At 44.7% G+C, this 22500-nt stretch overlaps 4 protein-coding genes and 4 non-coding genes across 11 annotated transcripts in view; all 8 read right to left on the bottom strand.

Moving 5' to 3' along the window:
* The window catches only part of ints4 (integrator complex subunit 4), a 14107-nt gene extending 9709 nt beyond the window's left edge, over positions 1 to 4398 (bottom strand). The window contains 2 exon segments of the mRNA XM_069173147.1: positions 1 to 145; positions 4283 to 4398. The exon segment at positions 1 to 145 is cut by the window's left edge and continues 50 nt beyond it. Coding sequence (XP_069029248.1) covers positions 1 to 145; positions 4283 to 4336 — 199 coding nt within the window. The 5' untranslated portion in view covers positions 4337 to 4398.
* Positions 4399 to 6461: 2063 nt separating this feature from the next.
* On the bottom strand, positions 6462 to 7889 carry LOC138212693 (uncharacterized). Of its 2 annotated transcripts, none has more exons than XM_069173185.1 (2): positions 6995 to 7889; positions 6462 to 6655 (listed from the first exon to the last, which is right to left on the bottom strand). In XM_069173185.1, exons 1-2 carry the CDS (start codon positions 7887 to 7889, stop codon positions 6462 to 6464), a joined length of 1089 nt encoding a protein of 362 aa, XP_069029286.1. The 2 variants fall into 2 exon arrangements, with proteins under 2 accessions (XP_069029286.1, XP_069029287.1); XM_069173186.1 differs by having other exon boundaries at positions 6598 to 6665.
* A 1040-nt stretch (positions 7890 to 8929) lies between these two features.
* On the bottom strand, positions 8930 to 11969 carry kctd14 (potassium channel tetramerization domain containing 14). Of its 3 annotated transcripts, none has more exons than XM_069173187.1 (4): positions 11845 to 11969; positions 10795 to 11031; positions 10556 to 10690; positions 8930 to 9247 (listed from the first exon to the last, which is right to left on the bottom strand). In XM_069173187.1, exons 1-4 carry the CDS (start codon positions 11905 to 11907, stop codon positions 8936 to 8938), a joined length of 747 nt encoding a protein of 248 aa, XP_069029288.1. In that variant the 5' UTR covers positions 11908 to 11969; the 3' UTR covers positions 8930 to 8935. The 3 variants fall into 3 exon arrangements, with proteins under 3 accessions (XP_069029288.1, XP_069029289.1, XP_069029290.1); XM_069173188.1 differs by having other exon boundaries at positions 10795 to 11019; XM_069173189.1 differs by having other exon boundaries at positions 10795 to 11016.
* Positions 11970 to 15899: 3930 nt separating this feature from the next.
* rps3 (ribosomal protein S3) lies at positions 15900 to 21884 on the bottom strand. Its single transcript, XM_069173141.1, has 7 exons — positions 21829 to 21884; positions 19373 to 19503; positions 18585 to 18678; positions 18027 to 18121; positions 17007 to 17194; positions 16716 to 16920; positions 15900 to 15996 (listed from the first exon to the last, which is right to left on the bottom strand). Exons 1-6 carry the CDS (start codon positions 21856 to 21858, stop codon positions 16721 to 16723), a joined length of 738 nt encoding a protein of 245 aa, XP_069029242.1. The 5' UTR covers positions 21859 to 21884; the 3' UTR covers positions 15900 to 15996; positions 16716 to 16720.
* LOC138212707 (small nucleolar RNA SNORD15) lies at positions 16318 to 16470 on the bottom strand. The gene has a single exon (XR_011179482.1). It is a non-coding gene; the product is annotated as a small nucleolar RNA SNORD15 (small nucleolar RNA).
* On the bottom strand, positions 17486 to 17638 carry LOC138212711 (small nucleolar RNA SNORD15). The gene has a single exon (XR_011179486.1). It is a non-coding gene; the product is annotated as a small nucleolar RNA SNORD15 (small nucleolar RNA).
* Positions 18208 to 18360, bottom strand: LOC138212712 (small nucleolar RNA SNORD15). Its single transcript, XR_011179487.1, has one exon. It is a non-coding gene; the product is annotated as a small nucleolar RNA SNORD15 (small nucleolar RNA).
* LOC138212710 (small nucleolar RNA SNORD15) lies at positions 19019 to 19171 on the bottom strand. Its single transcript, XR_011179485.1, has one exon. It is a non-coding gene; the product is annotated as a small nucleolar RNA SNORD15 (small nucleolar RNA).
* Positions 21885 to 22500: the final 616 nt, after the last annotated feature.

Raw genomic sequence — 22500 nt, 5'->3', positions numbered from 1 at the left:
CCTCCACCGGCTTGCGTGCGAACTGCAGCAGGTACTGCAGGGCGTCGGTGGAGTTGGTGGCTTTGCAGAGGTCGATGTGCAGCGCCGCAGACTTGCTGGGTTTGGACAGACGCAGCTTCTTGGCCGGAGCCTCTTCCTGGGGAATCTGACCGAGAGACGTGGAAAGAAATACACAAAAATCCTGCAACTGATTTCTGTTTTCAACGTGGACATTTTTACAAACATGGAGGTGATTATCTGCCACTTCTACTCTTTCATATCGTGATCAATATTGAATCGTGATATGAGACGTGTCTTTATTTTATATTATTTTGGACATCGCAACATCACCCCACACGTTATGTTTGACCCCATATCCATGAATGTATTTTAGTAGTTTGACAATAAGCATTTCATTGGAACATTTTAAATTACACGTTAAAATTATGAAACTTCTGTCAAAACAACAACAACAACAACAACTACAACAACAACAACAACAACAACAACTACAACAACAACAACAACAACAACAACCCAGTCATCACTTTTAAAGACTTAAAAAGAATTAAGTGAAAAACCACCAAATAGCATCACACAAAAAAAAAGAGTGGACGGAGAGAGGACAGAGAGAGGACAGAGAGAGGACAGAGTGGACAGAGAGGGGACGGAGAGAGGACAGAGAGAGGACAAAGAGAGGACGGAGAGAGGACGGAGAGAAGACGGAGAGAGGACAGACAGAGGACAGAGAGAGGACGGAGAGAAGACAGAGAGAGGACGGAGAGTGGACGGAGAGAGGACGGAGAGGGGACGGAGAGAGGACAGACAGAGGACAGAGAGGGGACGGAGAGTGGACGGAGAGAGGACGGAGAGAAGACGGAGAGAGGACAGAGAGAGGACGGAGAGTGGACGGAGAGAGGACAGAGTGGACGGAGAGAGGACGGAGAGAGGACGGAGAGTGGACAGAGAGAAGACGGAGAGAGGACGGAGAGAGAACGGAGAGAGGACGGACAGAGGACAGAGAGAGGACAGAGAGGGGACAGAGAGAGGACGGAGAGAGGACAGAGAGAGGACGGAGAGAGGACAGAGAGTGGACGGAGAGAAGACGGAGAGAGGACGGAGAGAAGACGGAGAGAGGACGGAGAGGGGACGGAGAGAGGACGGAGAGAAGACGGAGAGAGGACGGAGAGGGGACGGAGAGAGGACAGACAGAGGACAGAGAGAGGACAGAGAGAGGACAGAGAGAGGACAGAGAGGGGACGGAGAGAGGACAGAGAGAGGACAGAGAGAGGACAGAGAGAGGACAGAGAGGGGACGGAGAGAGGACAGAGAGAGGACAAAGAGAGGACGGAGAGAAGACGGAGAGAGGACGGAGAGTGGACGGAGAGAGGACAGAGAGAGGACAGAGAGTGGACGGAGAGAGGACAGAGTGGACGGAGAGAGGACGGAGAGGGGACGGAGAGAGGACGGAGAGAAGACAGAGAGAGGACGGAGAGAAGACGGAGAGAGGACGGAGAGAAGACGGAGAGAGAACGGAGAGAAGACGGAGAGAGGACGGAGAGAGAACGGAGAGAGGACGGACAGAGGACAGAGAGAGGACAGAGAGGGGACAGAGAGAGGACGGAGAGAGGACAGAGAGAGGACGGAGAGAGGACGGAGAGTGGACGGAGAGAAGACGGAGAGAGGACGGAGAGAAGACAGAGAGAGGACGGAGAGGGGACGGAGAGAGGACGGAGAGGGGACGGAAAGAGGACGGAGAGGGGACGGAGAGAGGACGGAGAGAGGACAGACAGAGGACGGAGAGAGGACGGAGAGTGGACGGAGAGAGGACGGAGAGGGGACGGAGAGGGGATGGAGAGAGGACAGACAGAGGACAGAGAGAGGACAGAGAGTGGACGGAGAGAGGACAGAGTGGACGGAGAGAGGACGGAGAGGGGATGGAGAGAGGACGGAGAGAAGACAGAGAGAAGACGGAGAGAGGACGGAGAGAGAACGGAGAGAGGACAGAGAGAGGACAGAGAGGGGACGGAGAGAGGACGGAGAGAGGACGGAGAGAGAACGGAGAGAGGACGGACAGAGGACAGAGAGAGGACAGAGAGTGGACGGAGAGAGGACAGAGTGGACGGAGAGAGGACGGAGAGGGGATGGAGAGAGGACGGAGAGAAGACAGAGAGAAGACGGAGAGAGGACGGAGAGAGAACGGAGAGAGGACAGAGAGAGGACAGAGAGGGGACGGAGAGAGGACGGAGAGAGGACGGAGAGAGAACGGAGAGAGGACGGACAGAGGACAGAGAGAGGACAGAGAGGGGACAGAGAGAGGACGGAGAGAGGACAGAGAGAGGACGGAGAGAGGACGGAGAGTGGACGGAGAGAAGACGGAGAGAGGACGGAGAGAAGACGGAGAGAGGACGGAGAGGGGACGGAGAGAGGACGGAGAGAAGACGGAGAGAGGACGGAGAGGGGACGGAGAGAGGACAGACAGAGGACAGAGAGAGGACAGAGAGAGGACAGAGAGAGGACAGAGAGGGGACGGAGAGGGGACGGAGAGAGGACAGAGAGAGGACAGAGAGGGGACGGAGAGAGGACAGAGAGAGGACAAAGAGAGGACGGAGAGAGGACGGAGAGAAGACGGAGAGAGGACGGAGAGTGGACGGAGAGAGGACAGAGAGAGGACAGAGAGTGGACGGAGAGAGGACAGAGTGGACGGAGAGAGGACGGAGAGGGGACGGAGAGAGGACGGAGAGAAGACGGAGAGAGGACGGAGAGAAGACGGAGAGAGGACGGAGAGTGGACAGAGAGAAGACGGAGAGAGGACGGAGAGAGAACGGAGAGAAGACGGAGAGAGGACGGAGAGAGAACGGAGAGAGGACGGACAGAGGACAGAGAGAGGACAGAGAGGGGACAGAGAGAGGACGGAGAGAGGACAGAGAGTGGACGGAGAGAGGACGGAGAGTGGACGGAGAGAAGACGGAGAGAGGACGGAGAGAAGACGGAGAGAGGACGGAGAGGGGACGGAGAGAGGACGGAGAGGGGACGGAAAGAGGACGGAGAGGGGACGGAGAGAGGACGGAGAGAGGACAGACAGAGGACGGAGAGTGGACGGAGAGAGGACGGAGAGGGGACGGAGAGGGGACGGAGAGAGGACAGACAGAGGACAGAGAGAGGACAGAGAGGGGACAGAGAGGGGACGGAGAGAGGACGGAGAGAGGACAGAGTGGACAGAGAGGGGACGGAGAGAGGACAGAGAGAGGACAAAGAGAGGACGGAGAGAGGACGGAGAGAGGACGGAGAGTGGATGGAGAGAGGACAGAGAGAGGACAGAGAGTGGACGGAGAGAAGACGGAGAGAGGACGGAGAGGGGACGGAGAGAGGACGGAGAGAGGACGGAGAGAAGACGGAGAGAGGACGGAGAGAAGACGGAGAGAGGACGGAGAGAGGACGGAGAGAAGACGGAGAGAGGACGGAGAGTGGACAGAGAGAAGACGGAGAGAGGACGGAGAGAGAACGGAGAGAGGACAGAGAGAGGACAGAGAGGGGACGGAGAGAGGACAGAGAGAGGACGGAGAGAAGACAGAGAGAGGACGGAGAGTGGACGGAGAGAGGACGGAGAGAGGACAGACAGAGGACAGAGAGAGGACAGAGAGGGGACAGAGAGAGGACAGAGAGGGGACGGAGAGAGGACGGAGAGAAGACGGAGAGAGGACAGACAGAGGACAGAGAGGGGACAGAGAGAGGACGGAGAGGGGACGGAGAGGGGACGGAGAGAGGACAGACAGAGGACAGAGAGAGGACAGAGAGGGGACAGAGAGGGGACGGAGAGAGGACAGAGAGAGGACAGAGAGAGGACAGAGTGGACAGAGAGGGGACGGAGAGAGGACAGAGAGAGGACAAAGAGAGGACGGAGAGAAGACGGAGAGAGGACGGAGAGTGGACGGAGAGAGGACAGAGAGAGGACAGAGAGTGGACGGAGAGAGGACAGAGTGGACGGAGAGAGGACGGAGAGGGGACGGAGAGAGGACGGAGAGAAGACAGAGAGAGGACGGAGAGAAGACGGAGAGAGGACGGAGAGAGGACGGAGAGTGGACAGAGAGAAGACGGAGAGAGGACGGAGAGTGGACGGAGAGAGGACTTCTCGTCCTGTCCTGTCTCTGGAGCTGTTATTAGCCATTTTAGCATTAAGCTTAACGAGCCAGTTAGCGCTGAAGCTAAACTTCCGCTTTTCATCTCGGCTCGTGAGTTTACAACGAACAGCCAAATTTGTTTTAAGTTAAATCAAAAATAAAAACGGTTTAATTTAACTTACCTGTACAACTTTGGAAAATTCCTCATAAACTCGTTTTTTCAAATGCGCTGCCATGTTGCAGGAAAAACAGAGCTAGCTGCGCTGATCCCCGTTCAGCAGCGACACAGAGATGTCCCTTCACTCTTCCCGTAGCTACGGTTCGGAAATGCAAAACGCGATTTGTAAATGAACCTTTACGATGTTACTATAAAATGTTGACTAAATAACTAAATAGACAAGGACACAAGACGGATTTAAAAAGTGTCCAACTATTTTCTCTCTCTTTAAGTCGGGCTGTTAACTTTTATTACTACTGGACGATGTTGTAATACGGTGGTTTGACAACTTAACAACAAAATTATGTTTATAAAAAAATGACCAATAAATAGTCAATAAAAATGAAAGACACATTTTGAGAGAATGCAAACATTTCACCAAACACAAAAAAGACACATAACAGATTACACAAATTGTTTTCTGGACCTAATTGACAAAAATAATCGAACCTATTCATTTGTTAAAAAAAAAAAAAAATCCCAGTTAATTCCTTTTTAAAAGAATGAATGTGTGCATGTTTCTCTCCCAATCTGCCTCTATGTACACACCACAACTACAGCGATAAACTCAGATCAAAATGGGCTCCATTTGAAAACGGTCATATCAGCACATTTTAAGAACTATTAAATGTTTTTTTTTTTTTTTGTCTGACAAATCCTACGACCAGAATCTTGCAGCCGTATAAAAGACAACATGATTTTAATGCAGCTGAAGAGGAAAATGTGGCTAAAAACCACTGAAGCTGACGTGTCTTCACACACAGATAACGAAGAGTTGCTGCTTGGAAATGTGTGAGATAAGAAATAATGTGTGTTTCTCAGACTGAGAGACGAGTGTGTGTGTTTGAGGGCATTTAATTTTTTTATATGATCAAGTCAGATATAGAGATAATGACCCAAACAGCAGCTTGCAGAACATTTATTCTTCTCTTAAACTGTTGACTGATATCAACACCACAGATTCTGTGAAACGTTACGTTGGTCGGTAGGAACTAAAATTACCACCAAACTATGTGGTTTGTAAATTCAAAAACGTAATCGTTATAAAGTGTAAAAAACAGCATGGAGTAATAGTGAGTAATGAAATACACATTTTATTTTGTGATGTTTACCGTATCAAACGAAGCCATAAAGTCTGTGTACAAAGTATATATCAGACAACAACATTTTACAATCAGTTATTTCAGAACAATTTTAAAATGTATAAATGCAAATATAAGATCTCAGATTTTTTACAAATGAGGGAAAACATACTTAAAAACCTAAATACAATAATTGCAATCCTCAAATAAGATTTTCATTTCATTATTATTATCACATCAAGACAGTTTCAGTTGCTTTTTTTGTTGTTGTTTTAAGATGCGTATAAATCGCACACAGTTTCAGAGCAATGAGAAATAAGCATTAAAAAGGTGATTAGTAATTATGAGCGTTTATATATGAATCTCCGTCTCAGCTGGAGGTTGAGGTTATTTCAGAATCAGTTTTAAATGTGTAAATGTAAATATTAAAATTCAAAGCAGTAAAATAAAACAAAACAAAGTCCGATATAAACCAAGACACGACAACAGTTCTACATTAAACACTAACAAAACTCAAACTCCATTAAATATTTATCCTGACACTAAAAAAATAAAAATTGCATAAAAAAATCAGACATAAGCAAAAAAAAAAATAAAGAAATACTCGATAGGCTAAATATTTATAAAGTTATATTTATAAAACATGATCACCTCTTGTTGGTGCAGCAGATATCCAAAACAACTTCACCATCACTTCTACATGTATTTATTTATTTGTTGAATTAATTATATAATCTATCTTTTGATGTCTCTGCTTTTACCTTTTAAATCCATAATAATTCATATCCATAAACAAACATTCCCAGCTAACGGTGACACGTTAAAGTTGAACTTGAAGGAAGAATTATGAACTATTTGTGATGAATAAACTGTAATTTATCAAAAACACACAGATGAAGGAAAATATATTTAAACATCAAAACATAATAATAATAGCAAAACAATATTTTCATTTCATTATTATTATCACATCACAGCAGTTTAAGAGGCTTTTTTGTTGTTTTTGAGATGCGTTTAAATCACACTGTTTCAAAGCAATGAGAAATAATGATTAAAAGGTGATTAGTAATTGGGAGTGTTTTCATATGTCCTCTCCGTCTCAGCTGGAGGCTGCTCTCCTCTCCTGGTCTTCAGGATCACAGCGACCACAGCAACACAAAGCATCAGCAGCAGGACACTGAACAGTGGTGACCTCACTACAAGGAAGGTGGAGGAAACCTCAACGGGCTCTCGCTGCTTTACAAGACTTCTGGAGGCTGAAACACACTGAAAGTTTCTAACTAAGTCTATTTCTACACACCAATACTCCCCTGTGTCTTCTACTGAGACATTAGAGATCACCAGGCTTCTGTTAGAGAAAGAAATGTTAAATCTGCGTTGCAGATCAATCATCAGACTTACAGGAAAGATTCTTCCTTCTGTTTGTTTTGACTTCATGAACCACATTTGTACTGAATCATTTCTGCAACTAGCGTTGCATCTGAGAGTGACTTCATCTCCCTCTGAGAAGAGCTCTACAGCAGGTGGGTCTGATTCTGGACACACTACAAGAAAGTATGTTTGTATCACAATATCACGGTTACAGCTGTACCAACCTGAATGATTCAACATCAGTGGTGAAAACACCAGTGAGGAGTTTTGTCCAATGTCCTCGAACTCAGGAGATCCATGATCGAATAATTTGTTATCAGATACCCATAGCTTGTAATTGATCTTCTTCCAGGATGGAGGCTGGTCAGTGATGACATCAGTCACAGGACACGGCAACACAGCTGTCTCTTCCACCGAGTGATAGATTATCTCTGGGAACACGTTCAAGTCTAATATTTGACTGCTGACACACTGATGTTGGTTCATCACCAGACAGACGAAACTCTCACCGATCTGATCAGTTGTGAAGTTGGAGACACGAAGAGCTGAAGTGTTTTCCATTTTTTGTAAAGTTCCTTTTTCATGGTTCACCACCAACGTCCCACCGTCCTCAAACACTTTTGTCCATTTATCTTTCTTCACATCAAAATAGATCCACTGGACCGTCAGATTTTCAGCCGCTCCGTCACATGGGATCTCCGATGTTCCTCCAGAACTCACATCAACAGATTTTGTTTGATGTTGTTGATCACAAACAATAATCCTGATGTTTGCCTCATGTGTCACGTTGCCGTCAGTCCAACACTCCTCTTGGTACCGGCCGGAGTCGGAGGGGGTCAGATCGGTGATGGTGTAAGAAGAAACATTCTGCCAGGTTTCAACGTGAAGTCTTTGTTTCAGGTCTTCAGGTACTGTGGAGTTCTCAGTCGAGGGGTCGGAGGTGTTCCACAGGACAAACTTATCTTCACCAGCTAGTTTAGAGATCAGGCAGAAGTTGGCCTCTTTTGGGGGTTTGAAGGTGTAATAGTCCCCTGGATCCATCCATTCGAGACGTTCCTCAGCTTGGATGTTGCTGATGAGAGCAAACAGCAGGAAGAAGAGCTGAGCGTCTGCAGCCATTCTGCTCTGAGGTTTCCTCCTGAGTGGAAGCGACTCTGCTCACCTCGCTCTGAGTGCTGGATGTCAACCCTCAGCAGCGACTCCTCATCTGTGGTCGGAGGACGAACGGGACGTCTTTATCACGTCGTCACGTGACGCGTCGAAGCGTGACGCTCTGTTATCATGTGGTCGATCTCGTTTCACAAAGTACAGATGAAAGAGTTCGACACGCGCAGTGAGGTCGCTTTCAGACACGCAAAGTCCATCTATCGTCTGTATCTGCTTCAACAGCTGACTCTGGGCGAAGGAGTAAACCAAAAACCAAAGAGGCACTGCTGGGAAATGTGTGTGTGTGTGTGTGTGTGTGTGTGTGTGTGTGTGTGTGTGTGTGTGAGAGAGAGATAAGAAGTGCCAGTTCGGTTACAAAAATATCTTGAGTGTTAATGTACTTTCTTGTCCCGGCATATTTGAATCTGGGATCGTGAATAGCAGTTTTCCAGGACATATTTGGGGGCCCGTCCAGGATCCTAACCTAACTCTGTTCATAGCAAGAAAACGAGGCAAAACCTGCACAAGCTAATTTAGAGGATGGTTCTCTTTCAGGGAAGTGAAGGCAAGTAATCTGTCAATCTGCTTATTCACTGAGGACGCTGGGAGAAATGGCAGATTTTATAATAAACAAAGAGAAAACCATCCTCCATATGGTCTTATTTTAAAAAAAAAATTTTAACTGTCACTCTTCAGTGTCACTTTTCTTATGTGATCCACGGTGTGAAATGCAACCGTGTGCAATTTGTTTTTAATTAATTTGTCTGTTTCAGCCGACAGCTCCACTGCAATAAAAACTTAACTCCCAGGGTTCCAAGTTTGAAGTACGTAAAACCCTTTAAATAACAGTTGTGGTATTTGGTTGTGTTCGGGATTAAGGCGTAAAACACATCTTCTCAAACTGTAATGAACATTTTGACTGAAGTACGGCCATGACGGTGGACTGTCTCTTCATCTTACAGATCTTTACTGACACCTTGTGGCAATATTTTTTATTTTTTTTAAGAGCAGGTGTCTCATCACCACCAGGTGAATGTGAGGTCGTAGAAGAAGCCGTAGCTCCTGGACAGGAAGCTCCTCCCCGTGACGTGCGGCAGGACGCTCACCCTGTAGCCCCGCCTCTCCACGTCCGTCTTCACGCAGTCCAGCAGGTCCTCGACCGACGGGGCGGCCTTCCAGGGCCCGAACGTCACCGCCGACTCCTTGTCGGCCTCCAGGCTGTTCACGGCGTCGTCGAGGAAACCCAAGTCCTCCTCCGTCCGCAGCACGCAGATCATGATGGTGGAGCGGCGGGCGGCGACGGCCTCGGCTCTGGCGATTCGGATCAGAACCTGGAAAAGACGAAGGACGTTACTGCGTTCATGGAGAGCCGGAGATGAAAAGATGAAAAGAGTTCTGCAGAAACGTGACCTAAAACACGAGATAAGTATTACACTCGGCCGTTTATTCATCGAGGTAAATGATATTAAATCAGTCCCTCAAGGATTTCACTGAGGGGTTTTTTTCTGTTGAATTTTTGCAGCAGATTTTCTCAAAGATTTTTGACGTAATTTGTGAAGTTTTGAGTAATTTTTTTGTGTAAAATTGTGGAAAGTATCAAATGTATTTTCTTTTTTAATCACTACCTAATGAAGGAATAAATATGTTAATCACTTCCTGTGATAATAATCCTGCTGCACATCACAGAAATATTTGAGTTCTAATCTTTTTTATTTATTTATTGAACTTAATTGAACGTTCAAAATGGAGGTAAAAGGTCCTAAAAGCTCCACAAAAAGCCACATTTTCCCACAAACCCCGTCACTTCCTGTTTCTCCTCTTGTTCCTGTTCCTCCGGTGAACAGAGTTTTATTTGGTGATGAAAACAGGAGCAGAGACTTTCTGGTTGAAATGAGGAGTTATTGTTGTTAATGAAGAGAGTTTTGTCTGAAAAGATTTACTTTATGTTTTAATACTTTCAGATTCTGATGACGTTATTTTTGTGGAAAAATCGCAGGAATTTAAAAACCTCGCAAGCTCCCGCAAAATATTGCTGAGTTCGCTAGAATTTGCGTTAATTATTTTCCTGGAATACAGGAAAATAATATAGCAGCAAAAGTATGTGAACCTTTCAAGATTTAGCAGCTAACTTGAAGGTAACATCAGTCAATCAGATGATCATCATATGAGAGTCACTTAAAGAACAAGGATCTATCGGCTGTTTGACGAAACTGCTTTCCGTGTCCCAGAAGAGCGTCGATGCTGCGCTGCAGACGCCGTACGTGGAATAGTTACGCAATAAACAGGAAGACTCCTGTTTTTTTAATGACTAAATCACAGCCGGCTGCGTTAAGTTGTATCTGCAGGCTGCAGCACAAAGTAGGAAACGACGACAACGAACAGAAACCGGACGAAAAAGTAGCCGATTAACGACGTTTATCCGCGACGAAGAACAGAAACCGGATCAGGAAGTTAAGGAAAAAAAACGCTCCCGGTGGGATTTGAAACCGCGCAAACAAACGGTAAAACAAAAAAAAACCACATCGGGACATCTGCCAGCTGCAAAAGCTGTCAATCAAACCGACTGATTTTGATGAACCCGACAAGCTGCAGAAAAACCCAGAAACTTCAAGTCAGATGTTTTTTAGAACATTGCTGACCTCGATGTTCTCCTGGTAGCGCGGGACTCTGGACAGGAACTGCTGCCGTCCCACCAGCTCTCCGAACATCTGCGGCGTCTCCTCCAGACGTTTGAACAGCGGTTGGATGTCGTAGTGAAGCGCCTCCCGATGAACCTGCAGAAACACACGAGGGAATTCCTTCTTTTTTTTCCATCGAAAAAAAAAAAACAGAATTTTTCACAATAAACTGGGAAAAAGAAAACGTTCACCGCTCGGACCTCGTGGAGGTTCTCGACGGGCAGCCGGTCCGACCGCAGGAACTCCAGGACGGCTCCGAAGTGGGAACCGTCGCGGTCGATGAAGCGCCGTCCGTGCGCGTCGCTGCCGATGAGCTCCGTCGGTCCGTCGAACAGCGCCGCCAGCTTGGAGTTGTGTTTCCTGAGCGTGCTCAGACAGGTGCTGAACAGGTGACCCCCGACGTTCAGGTGCACCACGGACGACTGCTGGGGGGGAAACTCAGAATATATTTCACCATAATTCTTTGTAATATCATAAATAAATTAGATTTTAGACTTTATTAATCCCACAGTGGCGGAAATGTAGTCGTCACAGCAGCATAGAAACACAAAAAGGTGCACACAAGAACAAAATTACAAATACCTATACAATGAAATATGATAAATAAAAATTATTATTTTGAAATAAGAAGAAATAAGAGCAATGAACACAACACACACACACACACACACACAGACTATATACAAAAAAACAAATGAAATAAACATAAATAACTACAGCTTGGGATGAATGGAAAAGTGTCTATGAAATGAAAGGAACAGTACGTTATTTTATATGGACTTTTAAATGGACTTTTGTTTGTCAGTCCACTCCAGAAAATCGCAATAATTAACGCAAATTCAAGCAAACTCAGCAATATTTGCGGAAGCTGGCAGTTTTTAAAAAAAAATTTATTCCCTTGATTTTTCTGCAGTAAATGTCTTCAGCAGATTCTGTGCGGAAAGTATTAAAACATATTGCATAATAAAGATAGAAATACCTTCATACCACTTCCACTACTTTTAGTAAACTTCAATAAAATAGAAGTTTTTGTATTTATCCTCCAACAGGAAACCAACTTCTCCACACATTTCTTTCCTGCAGAACTTTCTCGAAGTTTGGATTTGAAATTCCTTTTAAACTTTGAACGCTTTTATTTTCAGGAGAAACACGGAAACTATCCGCAGTGAAGTGTTTTTTTATGTCTGTCTCACCTGTCGAGTTCGAGAACTCCTCTAAACTGACGTCACGTTAAAAGTCGGTTTTCTTACCGGCACCGCGGATGAAGGTTGTTCCTCGGACGGTTTGTGGTCCGCCAGACTCATGTTTAACATCGGTGTCGGTCCGGGAGCTGCGAGAAGAACTTTCTTCGGACTTGCTCGCCAAGTAGGAACCAGGGGGCGTGGCCTAACCCGGACCTGCTGTTATATTGCCGAGAAGATGAGTCACTCGGTAGCAAAGATCTGGCACCATCATCTTCAAACTATAATGTTCTTGCAGACTGATAATTATTTATTTACTCACGAATCCTCTGAATTTTTGTTATTGTTTTTTATAATAAACGTTGTTTTATTATTTATGTTTTGACTGTTCTCGGTCATTATAATCTTGTATTTTGTTGGAATTGTGCCTTAAAACTGCAGAAATGTTGCATACGTAACGCATTATTGCATTCTTGAAGTTTAGCGTTTCTTCCTTGAATCATATCCTCCAAACTCTCTCTCAAAAAAAAAAAAAAAAATAGTCTGCTGCAAACAAGGGCTGAATTTCTGGTGCCAGGAAACGCGTCAGAGTGAGACATCGAACTTCCGTTTATCAGGTAGATATCACGTGACCTCAAACTTCCCCCTTTCAATGCGGATTATGCTGAAGTTCTGGTCACTTCTAGTTAGTGATGGTGAGATGAAGCCTCATGAGGCATCGAACCACTTCAGCCAATTGGTTCCAGAAAGGGTTCATTTCTTGAAGCTTCATGTGAACACGAAACCACCTACTGGCCAAGTGTATAATGACAGGCAGCTGTATCTGAACCACATGTGATGCATTGAATGTTTGTGTCTGTTATGGCTGTTGGGAATGACTATGAATTACAAAAATGTATGACCAAATCATTTCTGTACATAAATTATCACATATGTGCATAATAAAATATTTTTTGAATGTATTCTGTGTGTGTAAATTTTCCCAAAATGGTAGTATCATATGATATGGCAGGTTGTGTAATCATGTTTTTCTGTCACTTTAGGAAAATGTCATGGGCTTAAGCAGGCAGAGGACAGTGGAAGTGTTTGTGGAACTAGGAAGAGGGGACTGAATATGCTTGTGTAACTTGGACAATGATGTACAGGACAGGGGACATTTTATTCATTTTTATTCAGAAATAACAGTTTCTCAACAGTTTTTGGTTTTGTGGATGTCCACATGTCAGAAGTAAGACTAACAGCAGCCACCTTTTCCACTTTAGCCTTCTCCTTCTCCTTAGCTGACTCATACTTGGCCTCCACCATGGCCTTCAGAGCCTCAAGGAAAAAATACATAGTGCTGAACTGTGAGACACAATAAAGTACTCATTTGTTTCATGCATGCACCCATATATACCTGCCTTGTAGGGAGGACATAATTAGGATCCAGTTTGGACACAAATGCCCTGAATCCAACATCATCCACAATACTGAAGGGCTGTGTGTCCTTCACTACCATGGAGACGAGGGCTTCATCCAGCTCTTGTTTTCTGGTGGCTGGTTAAAAGAGAATAAATACAGTGTCTGTTACCTGTCTTTATTTGAACAATAAACAAAAGTGAACAGGGAAAAATTGTGATGGTGCATTTGTAATATTGTAATGACTTACCTTGGCTGGGTGAAGCTCCAGTTTCCTCCTTATTCTCATGCAAGGCACGGTAACGCCTCAGCATGGATGAGGTGTTGTTATTGTACCCCAACTCCTTGGAGCACAATAAACACCTCACCTTTGAATTAAATAAGAAACTGTGAAAAATACAGTTCTTGATAAGCAAACCTAATGTGTCTGAAATAGAGTTAGATTTAGCTTATTAGGAGTTATTAAATCAAAGTGTTCCCACACAGGGGAAATCCTCCTCTTCCCAGCTGGCTCCATCTTATCACCTCCTTCTCTCCTCACTCTCCTACATCTCCAAACTATCTCTCTCTCTAAACTCTCCAAACTATCCAAACTCTCAACTGACCTCAACTCTCCACCAACAACCCACATTTTGAATGGAGCCTGAGGGGTTTATATTGCTGTCAAACCTCCCGGCAAAATCTGAACCACTTCCCGAAGCAGTCACGTGGTACAGCCGGGCAGCGAGGCTTCGGACGTCATCGTTTTTGGCTCCTCCCCTAAATGAAGCAAGCCTGGACACGCGCTTCGAGGACACGCCCCCTCCGTTACTCCACACACGCTTCGAAGCGTCGGCACATCTCGTAACATCACTACTTCTAGTCATACTCTGAAAACGTGAAATATAAAAACCCTTTTTGTTCGTTTTGCTGTTTTTGACCACAGGTGAGGTCGTTTTCTGGTCGATGAGCAGAGGCAGTCTAATTCAGATGCTTTTATTAATTACAAAACAGCATGTGGGAGTGGATGATGACATCATCTACCTGCTGCAACAAGCTCAGTCTCACCTGGATGGAACCGGAGACTCTGTGAGAATCACTTTCTTTGATTTCTCCAGTGCATTCAACACCATCCAACCACTGCTGCTGAGTGAGAAGCTGCGGGTGGAGGAGGGTGGACACGTCCACCGTCTCCTGGATCACTGACTACCTGACAGGCAGACCACAGTTTGTCCGTCTGGGCAGTGTGCTGTCTGATACGGTGGTCAGTGGTACTGGAGCTCCTCAGGGAACTGTTCTGTCTCCTTCCTGTTCACCTTCTACACCACTGACTTCCAGAACAACTCAGAGTCAAGACATCTGCAGAAGTTCTCTGATGACTCTGCAGTGGTCGGTGTATAAGGGATGGACGGGAGGAGGAGTCAGTGGACGGTGTATAAGGGATGGACGGGAGGAGGAGTCAGTGGACGGTATATAAGGGATGGACGGGAGGAGGAGTCAGTGGACGGTGTATAAGGGATGGACGGGAGGAGGAGTCAGTGGACGGTGTATAAGGGATGGACGGGGGGACGAGTCAGTGGACGGTGTATAAGGGATGGACGGGAGGAGGAGTCAGTGGACGGTGTATAAGGGATGGACGGGAGGAGGAGTCAGTGGACGGTGTATAAGGGATGGACGGGAGGAGGAGTCAGTGGACGGTGTATAAGGGATGGACGGGAGGAGGAGGAGTACAGGGCAGTAGTGGAGGACTTTGTGGAGTGAGCTGGTAGAAATCACCTCCTCCTGAACGTGGCCAAGACCAGAGAGATGGTGGTCGACTTCAGGAGGAAGGCGACGGCTCCACAACCGCTGAGAGTTCTGGGAGAGGAGGTGGACATGGTGGAGGAGTACAAGTACCTGGTGTCTCCATGACAACAGACTGAACTGGAAGACCAACATCAATGCTGTCTACAAGAAGGTGATGAGTCGACTCTTTTTCTTGAGGAAACTTCGATCCTTCAATGTGTGCAGCGAGATGTTGGAGATGTTCTACCATCTGTTGTGGCCAGTGAACTGTACTTCACTGTGGTCTGCTGGGGGAGCAGCATTGGAGCCGGAGACTCCAACAGACTTAACAAAGTGGTTCAGAAGGCCGGCTCCATCATCGGCTACAAACTGGACAGTCTGGAAAAGGTGGTGGAGAGGAGGACGCTGAACAAACTATTGTCCATCTTGGATAATCCTGTCCACCCTCTCCACCACCTGCTGCAGGGACAGAGGAGGACATTCTCCAAAAGACTCCTCCAGCTGCTGTCACAAGAACAGATACAGGAGATTATTCCAGATACAGGAGATCATTCCTGTTATATATATTATATAGATATATAATGTACTGTATATACTGTGCATTTTATATTTTTTACTATTTTATTTTATTACTTTTCTATTATTCTATTATTTCTATTATTATCTTATTGCTTCTGTATGCTGCTGTAGCAAAAAAATGTCCCCTCGGGGATTAATAAAGTAAATACCTACCTACCTTATATATTTCTTTAATACATTTATTTCTTTAATGTTCCTGATAATTTGGAGAGCTGGACTAAAATATGAGAAAAATATTTCTGCTATGCAAAAAAGTCTTCACGGGACTTTTTATTTTAAAGTCTTCGTTTCATTTGGATTCTTCTTTTGTGTTTTCCATCATTTTTATTTTCCCCTCTTGCTTCCTGGACGGTTTGTGAAACAAAAGTGACGACAACATGAAGTGTATTTTCCAGATTTTATTGTTTTTGTACACAAAAATCCCCGGAGGTGGGGGGGGTGGGGGAGGTCCTCCTTCCATCTGGTGGTCCAGTTGAAAACCTGTCAGAGAGAAACCTGGATTAAACCTCAGGTTCAAACGTCGGTGCATTTAATGCTGCAGGATTATTATGGTATGTTTAGAATAATACCAACAATCTCCTAAATTTAAATCTATTAAAAGAAAAAGAAAAAAGTGTCTCTTCCACAAATTAGTTGCATTTTGTTTCATTTCAGGCTTTTAATTAATTTACAGAATTTCAAGCTTCATAAAATTTATATTAAGAAACAAATAAAAAAATGAGATTCTGCACTTTTGCAACAGAACCAACAGGTTCTCTACTTCTGCTTCCTTCAGGTGTTTTTGAGCGTCAGCTGTTCGACCCTCCTCAGACAAATGCCTCGATGTCTTCAACTGAAAAGGACTCGGCGCTCTGAGGGACCCGGATCAGAACCACAGAACGCAGCTCTGAACCGGGAGATCCAGCAGAACTGGACCGAGACCCGTTCAGACTCGTCATCGTCTCATCACCGAAGGGACGACCCCCCCCCCCCCCCAAAAAAAAAAAAAAACATCTGGAAGAAGCTGCAGAGGCTCCAACTTCCTCCATTACAATCTGCCTACACATACGGAGCCATTATGTTGTCATGACAACCAAAAGGTAAGATGCACCTTTAATGTGTTTATGACACGACGAACACTTGAAAGTGTTGTCGTCCTTATTTTTGAGCCCGTTTGAGCTTTTTTCTTCTTCTTTTGCGAACATACGGCGGATGTTTACCGTGTTTACGCGGTGGGGACGGGGGCCCCCTGGGGCATGACGGGCACCTCCGGCTTGGCCCCCTTCTGCTCGGACACGGGCGTGGTGGGCAGGAGCTCCTCCTTGGGCTCCACGATGCTGACGTGGTCGGGCAGAGGCTTCTTGGGTCCGATCTTGCCGCTGGGGTCCCAGGGCAGCATGATCTTCACCTTGATGCCCAGCACACCTGGAGGCGAAAAAAACACACAAACGAGCACGTTAAATAAATAAATAAATGTAGAAACGCCAGCGGCGCCCTCTGCTGGTACTCACCCTGCCTCAGCAGGACGTGGCGGACCGCCGTGTCCACGTAGTAGTTGACGGGGTCTCCGCTGTGGATCATCAGGCCGTCCACGAACTTCATGGACTTTGCCCTTTGACCCCTCAGCTTGCCGGACACCACGACCTCGCAGCCCTTGGCGCCGCTCTCCATGATGAACCTCAGGACGCCGTAGCACGCCCTAAGAGAGAGAGAGAGGGGGGGGGGGAGGGAGAGGGAGAGGAGGGGAGAGAGAGAGAGAGGGGGGGGGGGGGAGAGAGAGAGGGGGGGGGGGGAGGAGAGAGAGAGAGAGAGAGAGAGAGGGGTGGGGGGGAGGGAGAGGGAGAGAGAGGAGGGGTGGGGGGGGGAGGGGGAGAGGAGGGGAGAGAGAGAGAGGAGGGGTGGGGGGGGGGCAGCATGTAGATATTAAAGATGTTTCAGGAGGAATCAGATTTCTTGTTGTCTTGTGTCGTTAACTCGTCAGCTGTTCGACCCTCCTCAGACAAATGCCTCGATGTCTTCAACTGAAAAGGACTCGGCGCTCTGAGGGACCCGGATCAGAACCACAGAACGCAGCTCTGAACCGGGAGATCCAGCAGAACCGGACCGAGACCCGTTCAGACTCGTCATCGTCTCATCACCGAAGGGACGAACAAAACGGGACGCCTCATTTTATATTTTGCACTAATTGCGTTTCCTTATTTATGTTAATTAAATAACGCCTCGATATTTGCGGGCGTTCGGGACGCAAAATACGTCATCAGAATCTGAGCTGAAAGTTTTAACGACAAAGTAAACTAAACTCATTTTATTAACAAGAACTCCTCATTCACAGTCAGCACCGTTCTCCTCTAATCTCACCAAAAACAACCAGAACAGGAGAAACAGGAAGTGACGGGTTTGTTTCATCCAGCAGGTTTGTGTTGAAAGTCAATGAGCTGCTGGGAAACTTCTGATACGTCAAGAAGGAAATCTTTTTAAAATCCTCTTCCTCAACTTTCAGAGTTGTGAACGCAGCGTGAAGACGAGCTTACCTTCGCACGGCCAGACCTCCCAGCAGCTTGTAGCGCAGAGACTCGGCCTGAGCGATGGCACAAAGACCGCGAGTGGCGACTTTCTCGGCGTACAGCTGACGGAGAGAAAAAAGGGGGCGGAGACAAGTCGGTAAAAACATCCAGCCAATCAAAACGCATCCCGATGAGCCGCCGCGTCGACCCTTCTCAGACAAATGCCTCTTGTGTCTTCACGTGGGAAAGAGACTCGCTGCTCTGAGGGGAACCGGAGCAGAACCACAGAACGTGGACCCGGACCGGTACCACCCCCAGAGACAGCGTCCTGCTCCGTCTCGTCATCGTATCATCACCGAAGGGACCGACATGCAAAATACACAAGACTTTTACCAACATGGATTTTTTTTTTTTTGGTGGGTAAATACAATTTCAAGTTTTAATTTAATTTTGTGACTTGGTTTTTTACTGGAAGACAAAAGCAGCAGGAATTATTTTGTTCTATGTTGAAGCACGACGAGCAGCCTGTTTAAAAACACAGCAAATCACGACGCGGCACGTTTTCTTCTTCTGTGGTTTCCTTACCTCCACACTGCCCTCGGGGAAACCAAACCTCTTCTGGACCACAGCGGTCAGCTCTCGGATGCGACGGCCCTTCTCGCCCAGAACATTCTGGGTCCTAAAGACGCGAACAAAAAACCCATTCAGGTCACGGCTGTAGACTGTGAAACATCCGTATTTGTTGTTTGGGTCGATTACGTGCCGAGTCGGGAATAAAATCAAATAAAAAACGACATAGAACGACTGCAATGAGACATGAATGCAGCTTTCTGATGATGAAACTTATCCTGAATAATCAGTCCCTCCAGTTTTTATTATCAAAGATGTTTTGATTATTTTAAAAATATATTCCTGTCATTATTACGGCGTTTTCTTGAATTTGTGTTATTTGTGTAAATAAAGGAGCGATTTTTATATCACGTTGTTGTCTTGTGTCGTTAACTCGTCAGCTGTTCGACCCTCCTCAGACAAATGCCTCGATGTCTTCAACTGAAAAGGACTCGGCGCTCTGAGGGACCCGGATCAGAACCACAGAACGCAGCTCTGAACCGGGAGATCCAGCAGAACCGGACCGAGACCCGTTCAGACTCGTCATCGTCTCATCACCGAAGGGACGAACTATTTATTTTTTTGCTCCAACTGTGTTTCCTTATTTATGTTAATAAAATAACTCGTGTTTACGTTCAAAGATGGACGTTACAAAAAAACATGGCGGTGAAATCTGATTATAAACAGATGATAAATTCTCTCAGCCGACCAATCAGAGCCCCGCGACGTCGACCTGTCGTCTCCAACAGGCTCCGCCCCCTCACCTGGTGGCCAGGATGATGATCTCGGTCCTGGTCGGAGTCACGCGCACCTCCACGCCGGAGTAGCCGTCCTCAGCCAGCTCTCGGGTCAGGAACTCGTTCAGCTCGGCCTTGAAGATCCCGTCTGAGACGAACTGGAGAGAAGAAGAAAGTTCAGTTCATAACGTTTCAGATGATGGAGGCAAGAATAGAAATAAAATGATATAAAGAGTACGAAGAAAGTCGGAACAAGCTTCACACCATTCACTTCATTATTAATCTATTATAGATTATCTTCATTATTATTAATCTATTATAGATTATCTTCATTATTAATCTATTATAGATTATCTTCATTATTATTAATCTATTATAGATTATCTTCATTATTATTAATCTATTATAGATTATCTTCATTATTATTAATCTATTATAGATTATCTTTATCATTATTAATCTATTATAGATTATCTTCATTATTATTAATCTATTATAGATCTTTATCATTATTAATCTATTATAGATTATCTTCATTATTATTAATCTATTATAGATTATCTTCATTATTATTAATCTATTATAGATTATCTTTATTATTATTATTATTAATCTATTATAGATTATCTTTATCATTATTAATCTATTATAGATTATCTTCATTATTATTATTCTATTATAGATTATCTTTATTATTATTAATCTATTATAGATTATCTTTATTATTATTAATCTATTATAGATTATCTTTATCATTATTAATCTATTATAGATTATCTTTATTATTATTAATCTATTATAGATTATCTTTATTATTATTAATCTATTATAGATTATCTTTATTATTATTAATCTATTATAGATTATCTTTATCATTATTAATCTATTATAGATTATCTTTATTATTATTAATCTATTATAGATTATCTTTATCATTATTAATCTATTATAGATTATCTTCATTATTATTAATCTATTATAGATTATCTTTATTATTATTATTATTAATCTATTATAGATTATCTTTATCATTATTAATCTATTATAGATTATCTTCATTATTATTATTCTATTATAGATTATCTTTATTATTATTAATCTATTATAGATTATCTTTATTATTATTAATCTATTATAGATTATCTTTATTATTATTAATCTATTATAGATTATCTTTATCATTATTAATCTATTATAGATTATCTTCATTATTATTATTATTAAAGATATTCACACTTCAATCAGTCCGTTCGGTTTTTTGAGGACATTAATATTTTATTTAATAACATTTGAGTGATTAATATTTTCAGAAACCTTTATAACTATTAAAGTGTTCAACTCTTCAAACAGAATTCATTCAGATTATTTCACTCTGCATGTCCCAGATTAATCCAGTCCTGTTCCAGACTCTAGATTAACCCGGTCCTGTTCCAGACTCTAGATTAACCCGGTCCGGCTCCAGACTCTAGATTAACCCGGTCCGGCTCCAGACTCTAGATTAACCCGGTCCGGCTCCAGACTCTAGATTAACCCGGTCCGGCTCCAGACTCTAGATTAACCCGGTCCTGCTCCAGACTCTAGATTAACCCGGTCCGGCTCCAGACTCTAGATTAACCCGGTCCGGCTCCAGACTCTAGATTAACCCGGTCCGGCTCCAGACTCTAGATTAACCCGGTCCGGCTCCAGACTCTAGATTAACCCGGTCCTGCTCCAGACTCTAGATTAACCCGGTCCGGCTCCAGACTCTAGATTAACCCGGTTCTGCTCCAGACTCTAGATTAACCCGGTCCGGCTCCAGACTCTAGATTAACCCGGTCCTGCTCCAGACTCTAGATTAACCCGGTCCTGCTCCAGACTCTAGATTAACCCGGTCCTGCTCCAGACTCTAGATTAACCCGGTCCGGCTCCAGACTCTAGATTAACCCGGTCCGGCTCCAGACTCTAGATTAATCCGGTTCTGCTCCAGACTCTAGATTAACCCGGTCCTGCTCCAGACTCTAGATTAACCCGGTCCTGCTCCAGACTCTAGATTTAAACACGAGCCCGAGATGTTCTCCAGAAAACACCAGCAGTGATAACAGATAACAGCCGCCATGTTTTGCCATCAAATATAAAACGATCATTATATTGACGTGTTTCGTTGAACGTGATTTAACGGAGCAGCTGAAACCACGTCGTTAAATAAACTCGCGTTAGTTTGTAGTTTAACGGATATAAACGTATCTCTCCGAGCTACCGGAGTTTAAACCGAGTCCCGGGGCTCCCGCCGGTGTCGCTCTCCCCGGTGTCTGAGCCATGCCAGCCGGCCGAGGGAGCAGGAAGGCGCCGCCGGCAGCATCCGGATCAATCCTCTCCGCACCGGAGCTGCACGAGCTCAACCGACACCGGAGCGACCGCGTAACTCTTCTATCCGAACCGACGTGACTCCATTTTTAACAGAAACCCGAAATCTGTGAGAAAAACGGCGATAAAACGCTGCTGACCTTCCTCTTCTTGGAGATCTGGACCGCCATCTTCCGACAGGCCGTAGACAGGAAAGGCCCGCCAGGGGACGCGGAAATGAATTTATAGTAAAGCTTCACTTCCGGTGACGTGAGCTGGTTGCTGGGAATTGTAGTTACTTGTAAAAGTAGATGTCTGCAAACGCTTCATGTCTTTTACTTCACAACTTGCTAAATATAACGAATATTTAGTTTTTGCCGCGAAGATAAGATAATAAAAACACCCGTAAAAAAGGAGAATATTTCGTTTTGACCACAAACTGAATAAAATATTTTCGACGGCAGCAGCAAGTTGTTGGAGCGGAGGACGTCAGTGTCGGTGTTTACTGCCTCCCAGTGGCCACAAAGACAAACTACATTAGTTTATTTTGTATAATTTGCCATTATAAAATCCTAGACTCTAATAATAATAATAATAATAATAATAATAATAATAATAAATGTAATAATGATGAATAAAATAGAAACACTCATGGCTAACATTTTTAAAATAAATGTCTCTCAGAGCTCCACAATATACTAATGAACCAAAACATAATAAACAACATAATCGTGGAACATTACATTAGATATACCACTTTGTTTTTATTTTTCCACTGGAGGTTATTGGGTGAGTGGATGTCTGTGACCGAATGAAACAACACGAATAAACAT

This window comes from Embiotoca jacksoni, unplaced genomic scaffold, assembly GCF_022577435.1.
Source record: "Embiotoca jacksoni isolate LCO1_2020_lvr unplaced genomic scaffold, fEmbJac1.0.p SCAF_58, whole genome shotgun sequence".
In the NCBI taxonomy this organism is placed as follows: Eukaryota; Metazoa; Chordata; class Actinopteri; family Embiotocidae; genus Embiotoca; species Embiotoca jacksoni.
This window is presented reverse-complemented; position numbering and strand designations above follow the sequence as displayed.